The sequence below is a fragment of the Equus caballus genome, chromosome 21 (assembly GCF_041296265.1).
Source record: "Equus caballus isolate H_3958 breed thoroughbred chromosome 21, TB-T2T, whole genome shotgun sequence".
NCBI classification, from domain to species: Eukaryota; Metazoa; Chordata; class Mammalia; order Perissodactyla; family Equidae; genus Equus; species Equus caballus.
The window spans coordinates 30,516,232-30,538,711 of record NC_091704.1 but is presented as its reverse complement, the minus strand read 5'-3'; the positions used below and the strand labels follow the sequence as shown (position 1 = coordinate 30,538,711).

Below are 22,480 nucleotides of genomic sequence, written 5' to 3'. Positions count from 1 at the left end.
AGTCTAGCTGTGGTGTTTTACCTTAAACCTGTCAATAACTTTGGAAGCTCTTGAAGTCTATCCACAATGTTTGTATATTAATCTCACAAGAGTTACTTTTCCTGCAAGGCAGTTTTATCAAATTCATATTTGAATATTTCTGTGAATATCTGTGATCAGGAAAGTTGCCTTTTAATCATAAAACAGTTTTGAATGGATTTAAACAAAAATGTGACTCATAAAAGAAAACCTAGAATCCTTTTTCTTTCTTCACTGAATAATGTATCCTCTGTTCACTATCACTATCATAATGGTGTCTAGTTGGTAGTTATAAATATTTTATGTACCTTTTAAAAATATATTTTAATGGTGTCTAAATTTTTAGCACACTGATTTATAATTACCAGTAATAATTTACCTATCAATCCCTTAGAGTTTCATTCAGTATTCTGTAGAATATCAATTGCTTTAAATATATTCATACATTTCTAGCATACATATTACATATAGTATAGGAGAACTATACAGTTAAAATACAGTTTTCTTTTTGATTCACTTGTCTTCTCTAAAGGAAGACTGAGGCACATAGTTTACTCTATAGACTAGGTCAGAGGTAATTTACTGTAAAAAAAAATTCCATAGAAGGCCAGCCTGGTGGCGCAGCGATTAAGTTCGCACGTTCCACTTTGGTGGCCCGGGGTTTGCTGGTTCGGATCCCTGGTGCGGACATGGCACCACTTGGCAAGCCATGCTGTGGTAGGCGTCCCACATATAAAGTAGAGGAAGATGGGCATGGATGGTAGCTCAGGGCCAGTCTTCCTCAGCAAAAAGAGGAGGATTGGCAGCAGATGTTAGCTCAGGGCAAATCTTCCTCAAAAAAAAAAACATAGAGTTACTACCTTAAGAATGGTTTGATACTGTCTAGTAGCTCTCTGCCTTTTGCAAACTCCCTCATTATGTTTGCACAATGATTGTTAAACCAATCTTTTACAAATTACTAATTTAGAAGTAGGAAACTTTTTGAATATTCTTCCTGTTCTCTTTGAAATTGTTTATATGTCCCAAAGACACTAATTTGTGGTAGAAGTTATGGGTTAAATGGGCGATGTGTGTCGATTGTGTGTGCTAGGTGCAACATCTGCATGGTGTTAATTCCTGGATCTTTGTTCATCAGAAGTGATAACCAGCTACTCTGACTCAGAATCAGCAATTGTTTATTGCGCCCCTGGCATCTGTTGCTGTGGGTGCTTTCTTTGTAACTGCAGGCAGGACGTGCCCAGGGAAAGGCCCTGCCCTCAGAGAACTTGTGCTTTCTGTCTAGTTGGCTTACGTCAGCTAGTGAGTGAGCATTTGCTTTGTGATTATCCATTAATACACTCTTTTGGTTTAATTTTGGTTAATTTCATATATACTCTTTGTGTTTCTATACCATGTTCTACTTTTCAAAAATCCTATAATTTTTACTGGAGAATAATTTTAATGTTAAAACTCAAATGGGATGATATTTTAATAGAAACTAACCCATGATGTCAGATATATTGACTTTTAGTGACAATTTAGAATAATTTCTAAATATGAGTCAATCAAAATTACTTAGGTGGTATTAAACTGCGTATAATCATTGTTGATAATGTTATATTATTGCCCTCGTTATTTTACCCCTATATTATTGAACTTTTGGTGTAGTTAACCAGAACATGAGCATTTTGAGGGTGAAATTCTGTGCCTGTATCCCTCAAAGGACTAAATACGAAGGTTTGCACACAAACTAGAAATAGTTTTTCCCCCCGATAAAGATTTCTGATAGAGGTTGAACATATTATAAAACTGATTATACCATGGCCATCCCCATATTAAGAAATGACAGTCCTTTGTTGTGCTAAAGAGAGGATGTTTACTCTGTATGGGGAAAAAAAAACGTCGCCCGTTTCTCATTGTAAATAAATAGGAGTTATGCCATATTTAGCTCTCAGGGTCACATATTACTGAGCATAACCTGGAATAAAATCTTTTGGGGACTGATTTTCATAATATGAGCCATTTTTATATACTATTATTTCTTATGTAAAATTAGATATATTGTAAAAGTTACGTTACATAAAGATGGAAGGGTTGCCCTTACCAATGATTTTATTTAATCCTTCTTGCTCAGAAGAGGGAAAAGGCCAGCAGTTGCCAATAACAATATATCTCTGGAGAAATTTTCTTACAGGAAAACAGAGTTGTTCCAGTATCGAGATACAGATTTTTTGCCCTCAGATCTGGGTCAGCAAATTTTAAGCACTTGTGAATACTCATTTTCCTTTTGCCCCATAGGAAACAAGAGACTGTGGAATCATTCATATCCGAGTTTAAATCCTGTATTTTTCACATATAGATTTTATCACCTTGGACATGTAACTTAACCTCCTTGTCTTTTTTCTTCCCTGCCAATGGGATATCAGAGTCCCATCTCATGAGAGTTGACTGAGATGACCCATGTGGAGCAGTTAGCACAGTGCCCTGACCATGGTTAGGGGTTGTTAGCCTCTGCTGTTAGCCATTGTGCTCCACCACACACTCTCCCCACCCTTGCCGCAGTCATTCCTTCTCTTGCCTGTTACTCAGAAACTTAAATTTTAAGGGTTCCGCATGGGCTAGTTTTGTTTTGAAAGATGGTTCTTCCCTTACTCTCCTCTCCTCTCAGTAATAAAGCTGGTGGGTTTTAGTACGTGACTTCCTGCTGCTATGAGAACTTCACAGGTGGACCTCAGTTGGGTGGCTCTGAACTGAGCTTGTCCCAAATAATGCAGTGAATTTTGCAGGGTTCCGTGAGGTTCCTTGGACACCGTGAGAATTGAGATTCTCTCTATATAAAGTCATCCATAATCTAAGCTGTTCTGGAAATCTTTATGTATACCAAGGCTAAAACCCCATTAATTTCCAGAAAGATTTCCTGTGATCATTATAGTCTTTGTTACTCCTGTTACAGTGAAGTGCTCTTCTAGTGAATAGAATTAATGTCCTTCTTTAATTCTTAAAATAGTCACCATTGTAAAAACTTGTTTAAACTTCTTTGTATTCTTATCAAACAGATATCTGATGCTAACTTGTAAAAGCAAAATCAGATTTGACGGTGACCTCCCATACCAATGAAGAACACAAACTTCAGAGTCAGACAGACCAGGGTTTGAATTCTGGTCCTGCTGCTTACAGACTGTGTGGCCCTGGGCATGTAACCCAGTCTCTCCAGGCCTCAGATGGTACCAACCTCATAGGGTTGTTGGGAGAGTGAAGTAAGTTAACACATGTACAGCACCTACTTGTCTGGCCTGACTTCTTCTATTATGATGGATGTCTAGCAGTTAGTTCTCCATATCACTAGTTGTTGACTAATATTTGCATGCTAAAGATGAACCATTTAAGAAATACCTTTAAAAAATTGTAGTAAACTTGGTAGGATTCTAATTTTGAGTATTTATCAGATATCCTCTATGTGCCAGGACAGCATGCTGAATTAGTGTTTTAGTCAGGCTTTTTGGAATTGCAGGGAAGAAAGACACGTTAGGGTTTATTTCAGTGCAAAGGAAAGGGCCCATGCAGTTTCCTCCATTGCAGCACGTACACGCGGCCTCTGGAGAACTTGGTTACTTACTACCCAGGGAGGCATAAAGTAGCTCTGATCGTCTGACAGCGTGTCAGGGAACCCAAGTACACCTCATAGGTTTACTTTTATTGCGTCTTCCCTTCTCTCCATCTCTACCAGCATCTTCCTTCTGACTAATGTCTCTCTCTTCTCGCTATTTCTGTCTCATTGCTCATACTTACTCCTTTGCTCTTTTTCTCTATTTTGGTGCCATTCTTCCTGCAGTGACACTGTCCGTGTAGCCTGCATTCAAACTCCCATAGAGAGAAGACCTGGTTAAGATGTTCAGTACCATTCAGTATAGAAGGTCTTTGGACCAGGGCACATTCTTGCCCCAGCAAACTGTGGGCTGCGGGATGGATTCACGTGTACAAAGCATGGTGCCCCTGAGCACCATCCTCAGAAGAGGAGCTGGCTGTGGCTGGATAGGCCCTCTGCCTATCCAGGACATTTGGCACTGATGAGAGGAAAATGAATAAGCTATTATAGCCTCTCCTGGAAGGGCTCCCAATGTGGAGAGGGAAGCAGATACTTACACAGACACTTGAGTTTATGCTGTATTATAATTAATATTAGCATACTGGGAAGGAGTGGCTGACGGCTGTAGAATGGTGGTAAGAAATTCTTTACTGAAGGCAGATGGAATGACAAAGGTATTCCTGTCAGGAAAGAAATCATCTGCAAAGGCAGAGAGGTATGAAATATCTTGGTGTGCTTAAGAAGGGAGTATTTTAGTGCTGTGAGAATAGGGCAGTGGCTGGCATATAAGGGACTCCAGGACAACAGTCTGGTACTGATGAGGTTAGTCAGAGTATTAGAAGCAGAGCTAGGGAAAAAAAAATCATCTCCTAGAAATCAAGGGAGGGGAGATCTGTAAGAGGGACTGTCCAGTCAGCAATGGCTGGGAGCAAGTGGCTTCACTGAGAAGGGGCCATTGAAGCATCTCATTCTTTAGCATGTAAATTCCGTAGGTCTAGAAAGAGACTAGAACTACAAACCTACCCTCAAGGGAGAAAGGTTCTTTGAAGCTCTAGGTCAATCACAAATTCCTTCTGAGGTATGTTTAGAAACCAAAAAAAGCAAGAAACCTATGTTTTCTAAATAAACAGAAAAGGAAGATGAAGCTTAATCTGTGACAGTGTTTAAGTTTCTCATATTACCTGGCTAAAATTCTGTTTATTTTTTAAGTCTTCAAAGTAGTTCCTGAAACATCTATGTATGTTTTGCTAAAAAGTCAGAAAGATATAAGCCATTATTTCAGTTAAAATAATAGGTACGGTTGTAGGTAATAGATAAGGCAGAAATAACTCTCCAAAACACTCATGTTTAACCAAAAAGGATTAGAGGCTCTCTGATATTCTGGTGATTTTGCAACTATCTGTTTAGATAAGTGTATGTTAAATATATATGTGTATTTCCTGCTATAGCTATAATATTAATTGGATAAGATGACAAATCACTGCTATATACGCATGCACACATACCCCCAAACACATATATCTGGTAAAAATAAAAACCCAAATATAGTTGATCTATGAAGACTGTATGTTAGGATTATAACAAAACAATAAACATATGTAAGAAAAACTTGTTTTTCTTCCTAGGTTGGTTTCTATTTCAGAGACAAATGAAACTGAGTAGGTATGATTTTTTTCCTGGCAAGTAGAATAGGATTTACTATATATTTTATTGAATATAAAATCCAATTGGTTGTAAATTGTACTGTTATTTTATATACCATGAAGAAAGGGAATAAGAAAATTCTGCCGATTAAATTATAACAGCATTTGATTATAAGCAGCATTCAGATTTCAGAAATAAAAATGTGAAAAAATACACATTTTAGAATTAAAGATATATAATTATTACTTAATGAAGACATAAGAAAGAACACTTTAGTTTACATTTGCAGATTAATTTAGGAACAACAAGAATTGTTCTGAATAGCATCTAAATTGCAAATTTAGTCTTAATTAAATACAGAACTATAAAAAGATTAAATAACATGAGTAGACATTAAATTTTAAAACCAGAAGGGTCTTTAGGGCTGCCAAAGATGTTAATAAATGATCATTCATTTAATATATGTTTGAATACCTATCATAAGCAAGACATTGTTAGATGTTGGGTATACAGCGATGGATAAAACACTGATCCCTGCCCTCATGGAGGTTACAGTTCATGGGGGAAGAGGAATAGGTTTGCAAACTGCGATGAGCACTTTAAAGGAAAAGTACAGTGCTGTGAGGGAATGGAGCTAGGGATTCCTGATTGAGATTGGAAGATTCTCTGAGGAGTTGAAGAAAAGCTAGAGTGGGTGGAAATTAACAAGGTGAAAAGTAGACAAGTAAGAAACAGCCCCTGCAAAAGCCCTGAGCAGGAAAGGTGTTTTTTAGGCAGTGAAAGAAATAGAAGGGTGGGGAGGGGTCTGGGCGACTTCACTAAAGGTAAGACCAGATGGTACAGAGCCTCATAGGCCTTGTTAAACATTCTGGATTTTAGTCTAAGCCCAGAAGGCGACCACTGGAGCATTCTAATGGGGGAAGCGACTCTGGCAGCACTGTGAAGCCTGGGTTGGACAGGATTCAATGTGAAGTAGCCCTCTTAGGAGTCAGCTGCCAGTTCAGACCAACTAAGTTGGCAGCTTGACCTGGGGGATTGTGAATGGAAGATACGTTTTCTTGAAAATAATTAGCCAATGTTACCATAGTCTTCATTTGTGTACTTTTTGACTCAGCAATTCCATTTCAGGGCATTTATTGTAAAGAAATAGTCTTAGATTGAGCTACTAGGATGCCTATCCTCTATTATTTATAATAAGAAATTGGTTTAAAAGATTTTGGTGTTTTCAAACAAGTGGTAAGGAAAGAGGCAAATCATGCCAACTTTAAGGAGGCTGCATCATCCAGGAAGATTTGTTTAGACAAGGAGAGTCCTCTGCATGTTTGGGTGGGTGCCCAGGAGAGAGAGACTGAAAATACAGAATGGAGAAGAGATATTCATAAAGTAAATTTGGGGGAGGAGAGACATGTAGGACAGACGGAAGATAAGCACCTTTGTCAGGGAGTGCCAGAGCTTCTGGTGTAAAAATGCACTGTAGTTCCACAAGGTGACTTAATTTTTGAGAACCAGCCTGGGAATCTAGCCATGCCTTGCGACATTGTTACTGAAGGAGAAAGTGTTTGCTTTTCAAACTATAGAGTTGTGAGTTTTTGGTATGCAGTCAGCCCATAAATTCCATTGCCTATAAATCTGAGCTTCCCTGGGTAAGTATTGACTGAGCAGGATGAATTTGGGGGAAAATATTTCTTTCTCCTCCCTCCCCCTTTCTCTCTCCTCCTTTCCTCTCCCTTTCCTCCCCCTCCCGTTCCCTTACCCTCTCTTCCTTCCCTCGACCTCCTTCTTTTTCTCTCCTTTTCTTTCCCCTTCCCTCTCCTCCCTCCCTCTCCTCCCACCCAACCCTAACATTTATATTTTACAGTATAATCAGAGCAGGAAAAACAACCAAACACTTCTAAGTAAATAATCTACCTTTCTTTCCTTTCATTTATTTATATTTTTTCTTCTCATATTGCCTCTTTCTTTGTGACACTATTTTTTCATCTGTAGTGGAAATATTCTACTACAGTCATGCGCCACATAATGGTGTTTCAGTCAGTGAGGGTGGTCTGGTAAGATCAGTACCATCTAGCCTAGTGTGTAGTAGGCTATACCATATAGGTTTGTGTAAGTACACTCTGTGATGTTCTCACAATGACGAAATCGCCTAACAACATAATTCTAAGAACATATCCCCATCGTTAAGTGACATGGCTGTATATGGTCTTAATTTGCAAGTTTCAAATGTTATATGCTCTTTACATTCCTAAAAATATGTAGGCCAGTCTCTGGCACAGAGGTATTTACCATATTGGTTTCCACTCCTCTCATAGTAATGATGTTTCAGTAAAGCCAGTTAACTGTTTCCTTTCTAGTGCATATTTAGTTTTAAGTAGATTTTTTGCTTGTTCTCTGAAAGCTTCTGCTGCTTTATAGTTAGGATTAGCTGGAAAATTCCTAGAGGAGTTTAAATTTGACTTTTTAGTAAGCTTGCGCTTATCATCTCTGATATTTCCTTAGTATTTCCTTTTTCTGTCAGTGTAGCAAAATCACTGTATTGTAGCTTTATAGAATTTCCAAAATAGTTACTGAATTATTTATAATAGTTAGCTATTTTTTAAATTTTTACTTCTTTCAGAGGGCAGTTTCTTTAACTATTTCCATTTGAACCAGGGTTTAAAATTGATGCATATGCATATTGTGTGTTGTACACATCCACATGTGGATGTGTGTGTATTTTGAAATTAGCAGCTGCTTAACCTGTTTGGCTTTGTAGAATTACTTATCAAAAGTTACTAGCTACAGATTATTTTATTCTAACTCCACATTGTATTCTGGAGTAAAGGTTAAAATGTTCATACCAAATAATTTTTATTCTTTTTATATGGAGTACCCCAAATGCTTTGTGGTGGAATTATTGTTTTGAGAATACAAATTTAATCATGTAGGCTTTGAAAAAATATTGTGGGGTCATAGAAGATGTGGTTAGATTTCACCTAGCTTATTAAATATTTATTTAGTTTATTTCAGAAAATGAGCATATCTGCCAGATTTTATCTATATTGACTTAAATTGTTGGAAATCCTGGGATACAAGGTAGTAAAATACTCTTCCAAATATTTGTCTGTTATGTACTTGAGTATGTTAGAGTGATGTAATTAGAAACAATGCAATCGTCACCAGTGTATTTGTTAATATCGTACTTAATGTCTTAGTATCCTTTTTGTTAACTACCTAGAAACACAGTCTGTATTTAATATTATTAGTAAGCCTGCCCTTTCTAAATAGAACTTTTCTTTCAAAAGGCATTATTAAACTCATGTAATCAGGCAACATTCAACAATAGATTAGTATATGATTCACAGTATTCACAATGATTCACAATTAGCATATTAGTATACCATGTTAGTATGATCATCAGTATATCATATTAGTATATCATTCACAATGATATTTTTATACCTTGCTCATAACTGTTCAGCTGCCGTCAAACCACTCATTTGACATATTTTTGGGGTTTTTAAAGAAGCAGCTATCTTTTTACCTACATGTCCATGAAAGTATAAAATAGAACCGTACTGATCTGTTTGTTCTTGGAAATTATTTTTCCTATATAAATCTCATACTCCTTTTTTCTCCCTCCATTTTAGTCGAGAGATGGAGAATAAAGAAACTCTCAAGGGACTGCACAAGATGGAAGACCGCCCAGAAGAACGAATGATCAGGGAGAAACTGAAGGCAACCTGTATGCCAGCTTGGAAGCACGAATGGCTGGAAAGGAGAAATAGGAGAGGCCCTGTGGTGAGTGGCTGTGGGTGACCTTCCATAAGGAAGAAAGCATAGGAAGAAATGGAAAATAAAGCATAAATAAATTCTCTTGTAAGCTTTCCCCTCCCCTTCATTTTAAATGCAGTACTTTTATTTGCTTGATATTCTAGCCACTTGGAACAAAACATACCTAAAACTCTGCTTATTAAGCAACTTAAACTGTTCTAGGAACTAAATTGGTTGGCTGGGTGGGAGGTAATGCTTAAAGCAACACTGCCCTCTAATGTCAGTATCTAAAATCCTTTTATTAGAGATTTATATTGTACTTAAACTTTTAAAAAGAAAAGCAGTTTTTCCAATTTTATTTTGCTGTTTTATCTCTAAGGTAGGATGCAAGGATCTTAATTCCAGAAATCTTCCAAGAAAGCAGAAAAAATTAAATAAACTGATGGGGTTTGGGATAAATTAGAAAGATGCCCAGGATTTGGGAAAAGAAAACCTAGATTCCTAGGTGAGGAAAGGCAGGCATACTCTATCCTTTGCCATGGCTATTCCTTTTAAAGTATACGAATACTATGAAATGTGCTTCTCCATTCTTATAGAGGAAGAAGTAGATCTCAGTTGTTACAGTGGCCCAGTGCCAGTCTCTACCAGCAAGTTTTTGTTTGTTTTTTGTTTGTTCTTTATAAACAGAGATGACAATTTAAGATTCATTGGGGAGTGTGTGTGTGTATGTGTGTGTGTGTGTGTGTGTGTGTTTTGAGGGGCAAAAGGGGAGGGTATAATCATAAAAGTTACTGAACAAACCACTCATTTGGAAACCTCTAAACTACACCCCTACCAAATGATCCTCTAGCCCCACATTCATTCCATATGCCTATCTAATTTTAAATTTAATTAAATGTAAATCAAAGTAAAAATTTAGTTCCTTGGTCACACTAGCCGCATTTCAGATACTCAGTAGCCACCTGTGGCTAGTGGCATCTGTAACTGGGCAGTTCAATTACAGAGCATTTCTATCATCTCGGGAAGTTCTGTTAGACATTTAGTACTAACTAGCTTCTTAAATATCTCAAAAACCCCTGAGATTCTAGACATTGCTCATCATTGAGCTGCAGTCCGTCTTTCTACCCACTTGTTCTAACTCGTGGAGCTAATAGAGAATATATCTAATTGTTCCTTTATAGACCAGCTTTTTAAACTGCCATGTTACCCATGAGTCCTTTACTTTCCAGCTAAGCTTCCACATATCTTCCACTTATTCGTCATATAAAGTAGTATGGTGAGAATTCCTCACCATTTTTAGTAATTATGTCAGAAGATGAAGATGAAGAAATTAAGGATTTTCTTAGAAAAGAGAAAGTTCTATTGAAACATCCTATAGAAGGTGGCAAATTTATACCCAGTTAATATAAAGAAGAATTTTTGAACAATTAAAGTCATCTGAAGTTTGAACATGCTGCTTTCTGGAGCTCCTTGAGCTGGTGGAGAGTGAATCTTTTGAGAAGAAATCAGAACTTTTTAAAAAGAAGTCAACTCTTGGGGCCGGCTCAGTGACGCAGCGGTTAAGTGCACACGTTCGTTCCACTTCTGTGGCCCGGGATTCGCCGGTTCGGATCCCGGGTGCGCACAAGGCATTGCTTGGCAAGCCATGCTGTGGTACGCGTCCCACATACAAAGTAGACAAAGATGGGCACAAATGTTAGCTCAGGGCCAGTCTTCCTCAGCAAAAAGAGGAGGATTGGCAGCAGATGTTAGCTCAGGGCTGATCCTCCTCAAAAAAAAGAAGTCAACTCTTTATCCTTTATTTCATATGAACTAAGAACATCCATTTATCTTAAGACCAAATTTTGTTTTTTCTCACTGTCCCTTTTCCACCAAATACTTAATTACTTTATCTGTGTAGTGTATAGGACAGTGGTAAAGAGGGAATAGATGTGTGAAATAAATTACATAACACATAGTTCTTGAGCTCCATTATACCACTCTACATGTTATAGATTATAGATTTTAGATTTTCCTTAAGAATTTTATAGTCTATTTGGGAGGTCTGATTTTGTTTGTTTTTATTATGTTTTATGTAAGTTACAGCAGATCCTTCTTGAAATATGTGAGGTATAAATATCTCTGATTGTGAAAGTAAGAATTATGTGCAATAAATAAAAATAAAGTAAGGCATGAAATATCACAAAGCAGTTTGTGACTATGTGCCAAATGCATGGGATAGGCAGAAGAGCAAATAAGGACTTAGGAAAGAGGAAGAATTACCTTAATAAAAGGTATTTACGAAGGATTTTGACCAAGCCTTAAAAGATGGGTAAGTTTTCACTGGGTGAAGTTATGCCTGGGGCAGTGCTGGCTGGAGATGTGGATTAGGAGGGAGAATGTAAATGACAGCCCAGGAAGAGGACAGGTGAGCCATGTTTGCTGGGCACAGCGATTGCCTAGCAGAACAGAAGTAGTGGGAGAAAGGCCTGCTGAGCTTTGATGTTCTAAGGCTGCAGAGTTCGGCCTTTTGTGTCATAGCTTCAGTTAGGTCTGAAGGCCCTGATAGGTTAAAACAGCACATCTTCTAGACTGCATTTCTGCTTGAGAGATTGATCTTTAAACTTCTAGCTGCTTTTGGTGTTTCTGAAATACATGTCTAAACTATCTATTGTAATACAATATTGGGAAAAAAAAGGCTTGGTAATCTATCGGACTATTTGAGCACTTTAAATATGCCCAGTATTGTTTTCAAGATCCTGCATTTTTGGGGGGCCGCCCCATGGCCAAGTGGTTAGGTTCATGCGTGCTGCCTTGGCAGCCCAGGGTTTCACTGATTCAGATCTTGGGCTTAGACCTAGCACCACTCATCAAGCCCTGCTGAGGTGGCGTCCCACATGCCAAAACTAGAAGGACCTATAACTAGAATATACAGCTACGTACTTGGGGGGCTTTGGGGCGAAGGAAAAAAAAGATCCTGCATTTTTTCAATACAAATGAAAAAAAATCTACTTTAATCTTGTTGAATAAATTAACTGTAGAAGTTATAAGTGCTTATTTTTCACATTTGTTTACTAATCCTTGATTGTTGATTTTGAATATTAAGTCATTTAGGGCACATAATAACAGATAACACCAAATTCTAAAATTATGCAGGGTAACATTTTAACTAGTGATAAAGCTTAAATGACTGAAATCTGTCCGGGTAAAAATAGTCTTACATTTACGGCTTAAAGTAATACTAAATAAAAGTTGTTATGTTGTCTGTTATATTTGTATAATATTACATAATAAAAACTCATTGAGTTCGTTTCTTTATTATGTTCAAATTTTCTTATTTTTCATATTTTTAAGTAATCAAAATATTGGAATTTTAATTTAGGTGGTAAAACCAATCCCTATTAAAGGAGATGGATCTGAAATTAGTAACTTGGCAACTGAGTCTCCAGGAGAGGGCCCGGCAAGCGCCGCTTCACCAGCTCCCAGAGGCCGACGCAGTCCTTCCCCTGGCAGCTCCCCATCAGGTCGCACAGTGAAATCAGAATCTCCCGGAGTAAGAAGAAAAAGGGTTTCCCCCGTGCCTGTAAGTTAATGTTTCAACAAATATGTTCAGTGTCTACAGTTTTTAGACAGAAAAGATTGGCTAGATTGACTAGCCATCTGTTAAGCAGCAGTTCTCAAAATGTGGTCCACAGACCATTGGTTGTAGGGAGAGGGCAGGTCCTGAGACCCTTTCTGTGGATCCATTAGGTCAAAACTAATTTTGTAATAAAACTGAGATGTTATTTGCCTCTTTGACTGCTCTGACGTTTACAGTGGTGGGTAAAGCTGCTAGTGCATTCACCTGAATTAAAGCTATGAGAACAGAAATTGTATTTTTCACTTGGGTACTTGACAGACATTTTCTTTAACATGAATTAAGTGAAACTTACTTCAAGGAAAACAACTGAAATTTTTTTTCACCAGTGGTAAAATTTGAGATTTCAAGCAAAAATTAGAATTTTGGAAAACTCCCATCTACCACTGTAAGCTTGATGGTTTCCCAATACTTAGACTAATGAGATTGGTGATACTCTCAAATGTGATACAATGAAATGTGGAACATTTGAAAGATCTGCAAAACTTAGTGAACCACTATTTTCCAAATCACCAGCACATGATGAAACAAAATCATTCTTGGGTAAATGATCCATTCAAAGTATGTAGGCTATACTATCTGGATTTTAATATAATAGTAGGAAAAGTTTGTTGATGTGGTTTCAGATTCCATGTTACAGCCTCCTTTAAGAAACTACTTCTTTGGTATAGTATCAAAGAAGAATATTCATAATTATTTGAAAAGGCTATTAAAATACCTTTTTGAGTTACATATCTGCATGAGGCCAGATTTTCTTTGTGATAACCATAGCATCATATCACAGCAGAATGAATGCAGAAGCATCAGTGAGACTCCAGCTGTCTTCTATATTAAGCCAGACATCAAAGAGATTTACAAAAAGACAGATACTAACTTTCTGAGAAAGAGAATTCTAGTGGCAGAAATGCAAGTTAAAACTTACTTTCTAACCTTGAAGAGCAAATGAGTGAATGGAAAAATGATTGAGTTAGTGACCACAAGGGGAAGATTTGGTTTTCCTCAGATCTGAGGTTGTTAAAGCATATAAATCCTTCAAAAAGTAAATTTTAAGTAAAATTTTTTACAGTAAAGCCCAAGATACCCAACAGCATTTATTGGCTTTATGTTGACAGACTTTTAAATTAGCTATTTTTTTTAACTTAAAACAAGAACGATCATTTATTAGCTCATGAATCTGCAAATTGGGCAAGGCTCACTCAGTGTCTGCTCCCCATCGCATCTGCTGAAGCTACAGTATCTGAGACTGCTTATTCACTCACATATCTGATGCTTCAGCTAGGACGCTAGTACAGTTGGGGTCTTTTGGCATGTCTTCCTCATAGCATGGAAATTGGGTTGCAACACGAAGTGTTTCATGCTAGGAGAGAGCATGGAATAGATTCTCTCTCACAGCCCTCAGAAGGAACCAACCCTGATAACAACCTTGATCTTGGACTTCTAGCCTCTGGAACTATAAGATGATAAACTTCTGTTAAGCAAAAAAAAAAAAAAATGCCACAAGAGTTTCAAGAGGGCAAGTCCCAACATGGAAGCTCTTATCAAGTCGCCATTTGCATCATGTTTGCTAATGCCTTATTGTCCAAAGCTAGTTGCATGCTCAAATCCAGAATCACTGTGGGAGGGGACTACACAAGGGTGCATATACTGGGAAATGTAGTTCATGGGGGCCATCAAAGTAAAAGTCTACCACAAGTATATACTGAATTGTATCTCCCCCTGCCCCACTTTGGGATATATGCTAAACAAAGTTACTCCCTCATTGTTTTTAACAGCTACAGAGCATTTCATTATCTGGATAAATCATAGTTTATTTAATGCACTGCATACTAATGGACATTTATATTCCTTTTTAACCTTTCATTACTAAAAAACAGTGCCGCAAAAATATTTTTTATGCATACGTTATTTTGCACATCTGTGAACTTACCCATAGTCTGAATACTAAGCAGATCAAATAGCATGTGCATGTGGACTTTTTTTGGTTTTTTACTTTTTAGTAACTGCCTACTAAAAAATAATGGCATTATCGAGATATAATTTATATACTATACAATTCACCTGTTTAAATTGTACTATTCATTTGTGTTTGGTGTATTCAGAGAGTTGTAGCCATCACTACAATCAATTTTAAAACATTTTCATAACCCCAAAAAGAAATCCCAGACCAATTAGCAATCTCTCCCAGCCTTAGGCTACCACTAGTCTACTTTGTGACTCTATATGTAATTTGCCTATTCTTGAAATTTCATATAAATGGAATCATATAATGTGGGGTTTTTTGACTGGCTTTTTTCACTTAGTGCCATGTTTTCAAGGTTCATCCATGGTATAACTTGAGTGAGTACTCCACTCAATTTTAACTGTAGAATAACATTCTATTGTGTGGATATACACATTTGTTTATCCATTCATCAGTTCATGGACATTTGGGTTGTTTCTACTTTTCGGCTATTATGAATAAAGCTGCTGTGAACATGTGTGTACAAGTTTCTGTGTGGACATAGCTTTTCCTTCCTCTTGCTTTCTACCTAGGAGTGGAATTGCTAGGTCACATGTTTTCCGAAGCAGCTGCACCAGCACTGTATAAGGGTTCTATTTGCTTCATGTTCTTGCCAACATTTATCATTTTTAACCATTCAGTTAGGCATCAGAAAGAACTAGAATTTCCACTGGGTATTAATGGAAAGACCAAGTCCTAGGGGAGTCGCTGGAGTGGATGAGAGTGACATATATCACCTCACCACAGGAGAGTTTCCGTCAGCCTCCAGTGAGATGTCTTACTCTGGGAAGAGTCACTGCCATTAGTTCTTACACAGTGTGCCATGGGAGGAATTCCATGGCAGTGTTTGTAAATACCAGTTGCAAAAGAGCATTTAGTAATGCCTTAAGTGGAAGCTAGGAAACTGGATGTTTAATTTTTATCACTAGTCATTTTGTCTGCTTATGAGGTATATTTTTTATGCTTTTTATTTTGATTTACATAATAGTTTTCAAAGAACTCAAGTATTTATAATTTGTACAATTACCACATGGCTGTCTCTCTCTGCCAAAGATTTATCCTTAGTTATAGGGATGACTGAGACTTTAGAAGTTTACTCATGATGAGTATGTCAGAGGATAGTATTTGCAAAATGCATTTTGTCCCATTATATTATATATCGCGGCATTTTTTCAGAATATAAAATGCTACCTGGCTACCTGGTATGATGTTTTTTCAGTAATTGTTTCTTTCCAAGAAGTAAGCAATTTGCCTAATGAAAAAACAATGTTGTGAAGTTTCAGAGTGGTAGAATCACACCACCTCGAAGAGCCCCTTCACCAGATGGCTTCTCACCATACAGCCCCGAGGAAACAAGCCGCCGTGTCAACAAGGTGATGCGGGCCAGGCTGTACTTACTGCAGCAGATAGGACCCAACTCTTTCCTCATTGGAGGAGACAGCCCAGATAATAAATACCGGGTGTTCATCGGGCCTCAGGTAGGACTTGTTACCATTTATATTTTCTTAGTATCTACTACTAACTCAAATTTAAACACTGTAACATTCTTAAATTTAGATCACCCAATTCTCTTTAGTAAACTAAAGTGAGTTTAAAATATATTTTGGGGCTAATAAACATTTTAATTTAATGTATATCAAGGTTTTTACTATGACTTAATACACTTTAGAATACAGATTTGATCTATTTAATAAATTCACCAAAAATAAGATCTAAATTAATTCATGGAGATAGCTGTAGACTTTCCTTGTGTATCCTTATATATTTTATTATATAAGGATAATGAAGCAAATTAATAGAAACTTAAGTATAATAAACTTTGAAATATAAAAAAAGTGATCAACTTAGGAATTATGATAGACCATAGATTTATTAACCCATAGGTTTTCTTTTAACTCTTTAGAACTGCAGCTGCGGACGTGGGACATTTTGTATTCATCTGTTATTTGTTATGCTCCGAGTGTTTCAACTAGAACCTTCAGACCCAATGTTATGGAGAAAAACTTTAAAGAATTTTGAGGTAGTTTTTAATAAATGCTTTAGAGTAAAACTGTCAACAAATTTTTATGGTATATTCCTGAAAATTTTCCATGAGGTCTAAATTTAAGTAGACAGTGGTCATTTTGAAGGTGTGAAGGTGTATAAGAATTATTTGATGCTTATAAATAGTTCTCTCATAATCTATTGACTAGTTTTTTTTCCTAGACTAAAAAAAAAAGTAATCACTGACCTGCTATAAAAATATTGTCCTTAGTAAGCTATATGTATTCTTATTTTTGAAGCTCTTAAATTGCCTTTATGAAAAAACGTATGAAATAAAAGACAGTTCAACCTCTAGAACTCTTCATATGTATATTATGGCACAGATATCATTGTTACTGTCTTTTTTCAATGTTAGGTTGAGAGTTTGTTCCAGAAATATCACAGTAGGCGTAGCTCAAGAATCAAAGCTCCATCTCGTAACACCATCCAGAAGTTTGTTTCACGCATGTCAAATTCTCATACATTGTCATCATCTAGTACCTCTACATCTAGTTCAGAAAACAGGTCAGTACTTTCTGAGGAATTAAAAGCATTCATCCAGTGTTACTTTTTAATTTTAGGGGTAATTTTTTAATTTCTACTTGTTAATTGCTCTAAAGTGATTTAACTGTTGGTTCTTGGCTTTCAAGTAAAACTCAAGGGTAAAAAATATTAAATGTCATCTAAATATATATATGTATTATACATATATTTTTTTGTCCTGAAAACTACAGTGTTGAAAAATAGCACCTTAAATATCAGAATATAATAAATGTCCATTCTACAAGAAAAATCAGGTGGCAGGTATAAAATATTAAGTGGCTGCTGTTTATCATCATTACTTTGTGCAAGTACCTATATTGCTCATTCTGTTCTTACTACACCTTCATTAGGTAGGTTTTTAACAGTTTTGCAAATAATGAAGCTAAGGCACTGTGCAAAGAATATGTCTGTAGTTCTTTTACAAACAAATTATATATGAGGCAAGGTGGTTTTCCAAAATCACTTTCAAATATAGGATTTTAAAATTGTATGACATCACTACTGCTTTCATAGATAGTTTCAGGGAATGGTCATTACAAGCTGTTTCACCTATGAGAACATAAGTATGCTCTTCTAAACAAATAGACTAATCAGTTGTAATTAAGAAACAGAGTAGCTGTTATAATCACAGTTATTACTTAAAATCTACGGTGCTTCTCAAACTTTTCCATTGCCTAGTCGCTGATAAAAATGAACTGATAACCCTGAAGGCTCTGAGATGTAGCCCAAAATGACAGGTGTGAAAATTTTTTCGAGTCTTTAGCATTATCATAAAAATTCATGTGAATTTTCTTTCTTTTCCAAGATTTCTGTATTAGTTTTAATGTAAAAATGAGGTTTTAAAAATTAATCCAGAAAGGAGTGCTGCTTCTCTTACAAGGGCACCTCCTATATGTTCCCAAGGCATCCCAGTTTGAGAAGCACTGCTCTAGGTGATTAAGTCCCACCCGCATTCCATCAGTCTATTAAGTATTGTAAATACTTTAAAATTCATGAAGAATCGAAAGTGATGATATCAGGACAAGGGCCTGGTGAAGAAAAGAATTGAGAGAGAGGCTTTTTCATCTGTGGAAAAAGTAAATGTTTGAATTTTCTTATTTTTGGTTAAATAAAATTGATTTTAGAATCATAGAATTTTACAAGGTTTTTGGGACATTAGAGATTCTGTAGTTTATGTGGTTCAATGATGAGTGAAGCCAAAAGAAGTCGAGCAGCTCATTTGAGCAAAGGCAGAACCAGATCTGAGTATCTTGACTTCTAGTTCAGGGCCCTTTCTCTTACTCCTCGTCTCCTATAAATAGAATGAAAAAATGAGCTTTGTTTCCTTACACAAACTTATTATAGAGCCTTTCTCATTTTGACTAACATTTCTGTAGCTTTTTATTTTGGAAAAGAAATAAATGCTTAAAACCGGGTAGCCCAAGTTAAAATAGAAAGTTTCTAAGATGAAGAAAGGCACCTTCCAAATATGGGCTGGCCATAATTTAGGGATTTTATTAATTCATTTGGATTAGCATGTCCATGGGGGGAACCACAAAAGTTGTAATCTTGATATACTGAGATTATACTGTGTAGGTAAGTAGGTTAATGTTTCATGTAATCAAATTTTTATATCTAAAGGCTAAAATCAGTAAAAAAAGAAATTTATCTGGAGATCTGATTATACTGTATTAATTTAAAATGGTATATAAGAAACAGTAAAAAACAGAATTAGGACAAACAAATTGAATATACTCACAAAAAATAATTAACAAAACCTTACCAAAGAAATAAAAGCTGCAAACAGGAACATAGGCATAAATGGGCAAAGGGTGTGAAGAGAATATTTACAAAAGAATTTCAAGGGGATAACAAACATATGAAAATTGTTTGGTCAACCTAATAACTAAGGAAATACTCATTAAAAAAAAGATGCCAAGGGGCCAGCCTGGTGGTGTAGTGGTTAAGTTTGCATGCTCTGCTTCAGTGGCCCAGGGTTCCCAGGTTCGGATCCTAGGTGTGGACCTAGCACCGCCCGTCAGGCCATGCTGTGGCAGCTTCCCACGTAAAATAGAGGAAGATTGGCACAGATGTTAGCTCAGAGATCATCTTCCTCAGACAAAAACGGGAAGACTGGCAACAAATGATAGCTCAGAGCCAATCTTCCTCACCAAAAGGAACCATAAGATGCCAAGTTTATTTACAGAATTAGTGGAAACTTTTGTAATGAGACAATTCAGTTCTTCTAGGGACATGCTTCACCCTATGTAAAGTAGTATAGCCTTTCTGGGGAGAAGTAAGAGGCTTTTTAAAACATTTATATTCATTGATCCTGTAAATGTACTTTTTGTTTTAAGAAAAAAATTTTAATCTGAGAAATATACAAGATTTCCATTTTATGCCTGTTTCTCACAGTATTATTGTGAAAAATTGGCCACAAATTAAATATCCAGCAAGTGAATGGGTAAACTATATCCATGTTATGAATATTTCATGCAGTCATTAAAATTATGCTTTTGAAGAATATTGAATGGCATGAAATAAAATCCAGGTTAAAATACTGTATGTCATGCATGAACTCAATTTTTATATATAAAAGGTATTATAGGTGCATAAATATTGGAATCAGTAAAAATTTTCATAGTTATTAACAGGTGGTGTTATTACAAATGACTTTTTAATACTTGGGGCTTTGAGGGCCGTCAGGTCTCTGTCCCAGCTCCTCAGCTCTGCTCTGGTGGCTGAAGCAGCCGTAGACGATAGGTGAATGAATGGGCGTGGCTGTGTTCCAATGAAAATTGTTTGCAGAAGCTGGCCACAGGCAAATTTGATCATCTTGTAGTTTGCTAATCCCTGCTCTCTACTTGAGTGATTTTACTTCTGAAAAAACTACTAAAAAGAAAACCTGAAATGTTAAAAAGGTGGGCACAAAGATGTTTCTAATGGTTTCTTAAAATGTGAAAATATGGAAATGTGGAAACAACTCAAACGTCCAACAATAAGTGGATGCTTAAGTAGTTAGGATCTTTCTAGTCAGTGGAAAATTATGCCACCATTAAAAATTATGCGTATGAAGAGTTTAAATGACAAGTGGAAGTTTTATGCTAAATTATTTTAAGAATATGAAATTGTATGTGTATATAGATAAATGATCTGAATAATGTTCACAAAATATGTACTTGGAAAAAAGATGAGCAGAAAATATCCCAGAATGGAATTTTTTTAAGTCAGAAAAGCATTTAAGTAATAAGTTGCATTTGCAGTTTGATTAAATTGTGGAGTTTATTTTTCCTCTGTTTAGGTCTTTTGAATAGGCTAATTTTGGTGTAATTATTTGAAAAGTTAGCTCACCTTGGATCATCTCTGCCATTAGTATTTTTATTATAGATTGTTGTGTAAATCCTTTCTGCCATGTTTCTGTTAGTTTTTGTCATTAATGCATGCATATTTTGACAGCTTTTCCCCACTCCATGTAGCTCCATAATTAGGAAAAGAGAGAGAGAGAGGTGGGGCAGATAATTGGGAGGCAGAGAGACTAGTAAGTGTGCCTTCTTCTCAGGAGTCATGCATCATGATTTTGCTGACTTGTTTCTTCACCTTTCCGGAACGTTTTTTAGGGAGCTGTTATTTTCCTGTCAGTCCCTCAGACCTGTTTTTCAGGAATTATAGCTTAGATAGTAGAAGTGTAATATTGGGCCCAGGGGAGAGCCTGAGCTTAGCAGAGATTCTGGAATTTGTAGGGGCAGCCAGGTTATGGGATATTCTCAAATGGAAGCCTAATGATAGGTCTACCACAGACTGATTTTTATGATCTTGGGCAACTTATTTAACATCCCAGAACCTTGTCTTTATGTTGTAATGGAAATATTGTTACTGATTTTAAAAGCTACTCATCACATCATGAAGGTTCAAACAAAAATTTATAAAATAGACAACAAAACCCCTCTCTCCAATCTGGGCTGGGCTGCACACAAAATAACTACTGTTAACAGCTTACAACAACTTTTAAAAATTAGATAAAGCAAAGAAATAAAACTGTTCTCTGCATTCTATGCTTATGCAAACAGACACATACAAACCCCAATACTTAATTCATCTTTCTTGCTTTTTAAACAAACATAGTAATGCCATATATTTTGATCTACAACTTTTTTTTTTTTTTTACTTTATTTATCAAGAACATTTTCCTGAGTCAGTACAAAAATACACACTACTTTCTTTTCATGGCTGTATAAGATTATGTGGATATGCTGCAGTTTATTTTGCCATTGCCATAATTAATAGACAGTACACTTCTGTTTTTTTGTTTGCCTATTAAATGCAACAAATTTTCTATTTTTTAACTTACATACTTAAAATATTTCTGTAGGATAGCATCCTAGAAAATAGATTTTTTAGGTCATGGATATATACATTTAGTATTTTGAAAAATACTAGCAAATTTCTTTCCAAAAATTTCAGTTTTTACTCCCACTAGTAGTATATATGAGAACCTGTCTTCCTATGCCATTATCAGGGCCAGAGGCTACCAGCCTATTTAATTTTTGTCATTTGGATTTATCCAAAAAAATAATAACACAAAGTAAGATATGGCTTCATTAATTTAATATGCTTTTTTTTTTTGAGGAAGATTAGCCCTGAGCTAACATCTGCCACTAATCCTCTTTTTGCTGAGGAAGACTGACCCTGAGCTAACATCTGCACCCACCTTCCTCTCTTTTATGTGGGATGCCTGCCACAGTATGGCTTGACAAGCAGTGTGTAGGTCCACACTCAGGATCCGAACCGTTGAACCCTGGGCCGCCGAAGCGGAACATGTGAACTTAACCACTGCACCACTGGGCTGGACCCCTATAGCATTTTTTAACTCTCCTTTTGATGTTCATTTGGTTGATTTTTTTCATTATTCTAAATAATACTGCAGTGAACATACTCATACATATATCTTTATTATTTGTCTCTTTATATCCTTCGCATATATTCCTAGTAGTTGAAAGGTTGTATATATTAAAAAAATGTGACGTTTCTAGATTTGTTTATAGGAAAGTTGGATCACTTTATACACCCACCAAAAGTGTGTGAGATGGGCCTTCAAATTTAGGATGTGGAGTAGATGAGCTCTAAGGTCCCTTCCAGTACTTGAAATCTTGAAACTCTTGGCATGTAGTGTGTTTGTACATAGCCAAACATTATAGCAGTTTATTCAAAAGGTACAATAGTAGAATTTTGGGCATACATATCCAAGATTGTAGTTCATACAGTGAATTGTGATCACAGCAAATACACAGTGGTGTGAATCTAATTTAAAAGTACTATATCTTAATAGAAGAAACAAATATTTCTC

General features: G+C 36.2%; 1 protein-coding gene and 1 long non-coding RNA gene across 3 annotated transcripts in view; one reads left to right on the top strand and one right to left on the bottom strand.

The window, feature by feature from the left end:
- The window catches only part of LOC111769749 (uncharacterized), a 70,631-nt gene that overhangs the window by 8,415 nt on the left and 39,736 nt on the right, over positions 1-22,480 (bottom strand). The gene's annotated exons all lie outside the window — the stretch shown is intronic.
- Positions 1-22,480, top strand: part of MAP3K1 (mitogen-activated protein kinase kinase kinase 1) — a 74,392-nt gene that overhangs the window by 31,961 nt on the left and 19,951 nt on the right. For both annotated transcript variants that reach the window (XR_011430529.1, XM_023625649.2), the window contains exons 2-6: positions 8,854-9,004; positions 12,339-12,539; positions 15,870-16,070; positions 16,496-16,612; positions 16,991-17,139. Coding sequence is in view for 1 of the 2 variants with exons in the window: in XM_023625649.2 (XP_023481417.1) it covers positions 8,854-9,004; positions 12,339-12,539; positions 15,870-16,070; positions 16,496-16,612; positions 16,991-17,139 (819 nt within the window). In the remaining variant the exon portion in view is untranslated. The remainder of the gene's footprint in view (positions 1-8,853; positions 9,005-12,338; positions 12,540-15,869; positions 16,071-16,495; positions 16,613-16,990; positions 17,140-22,480) is intronic.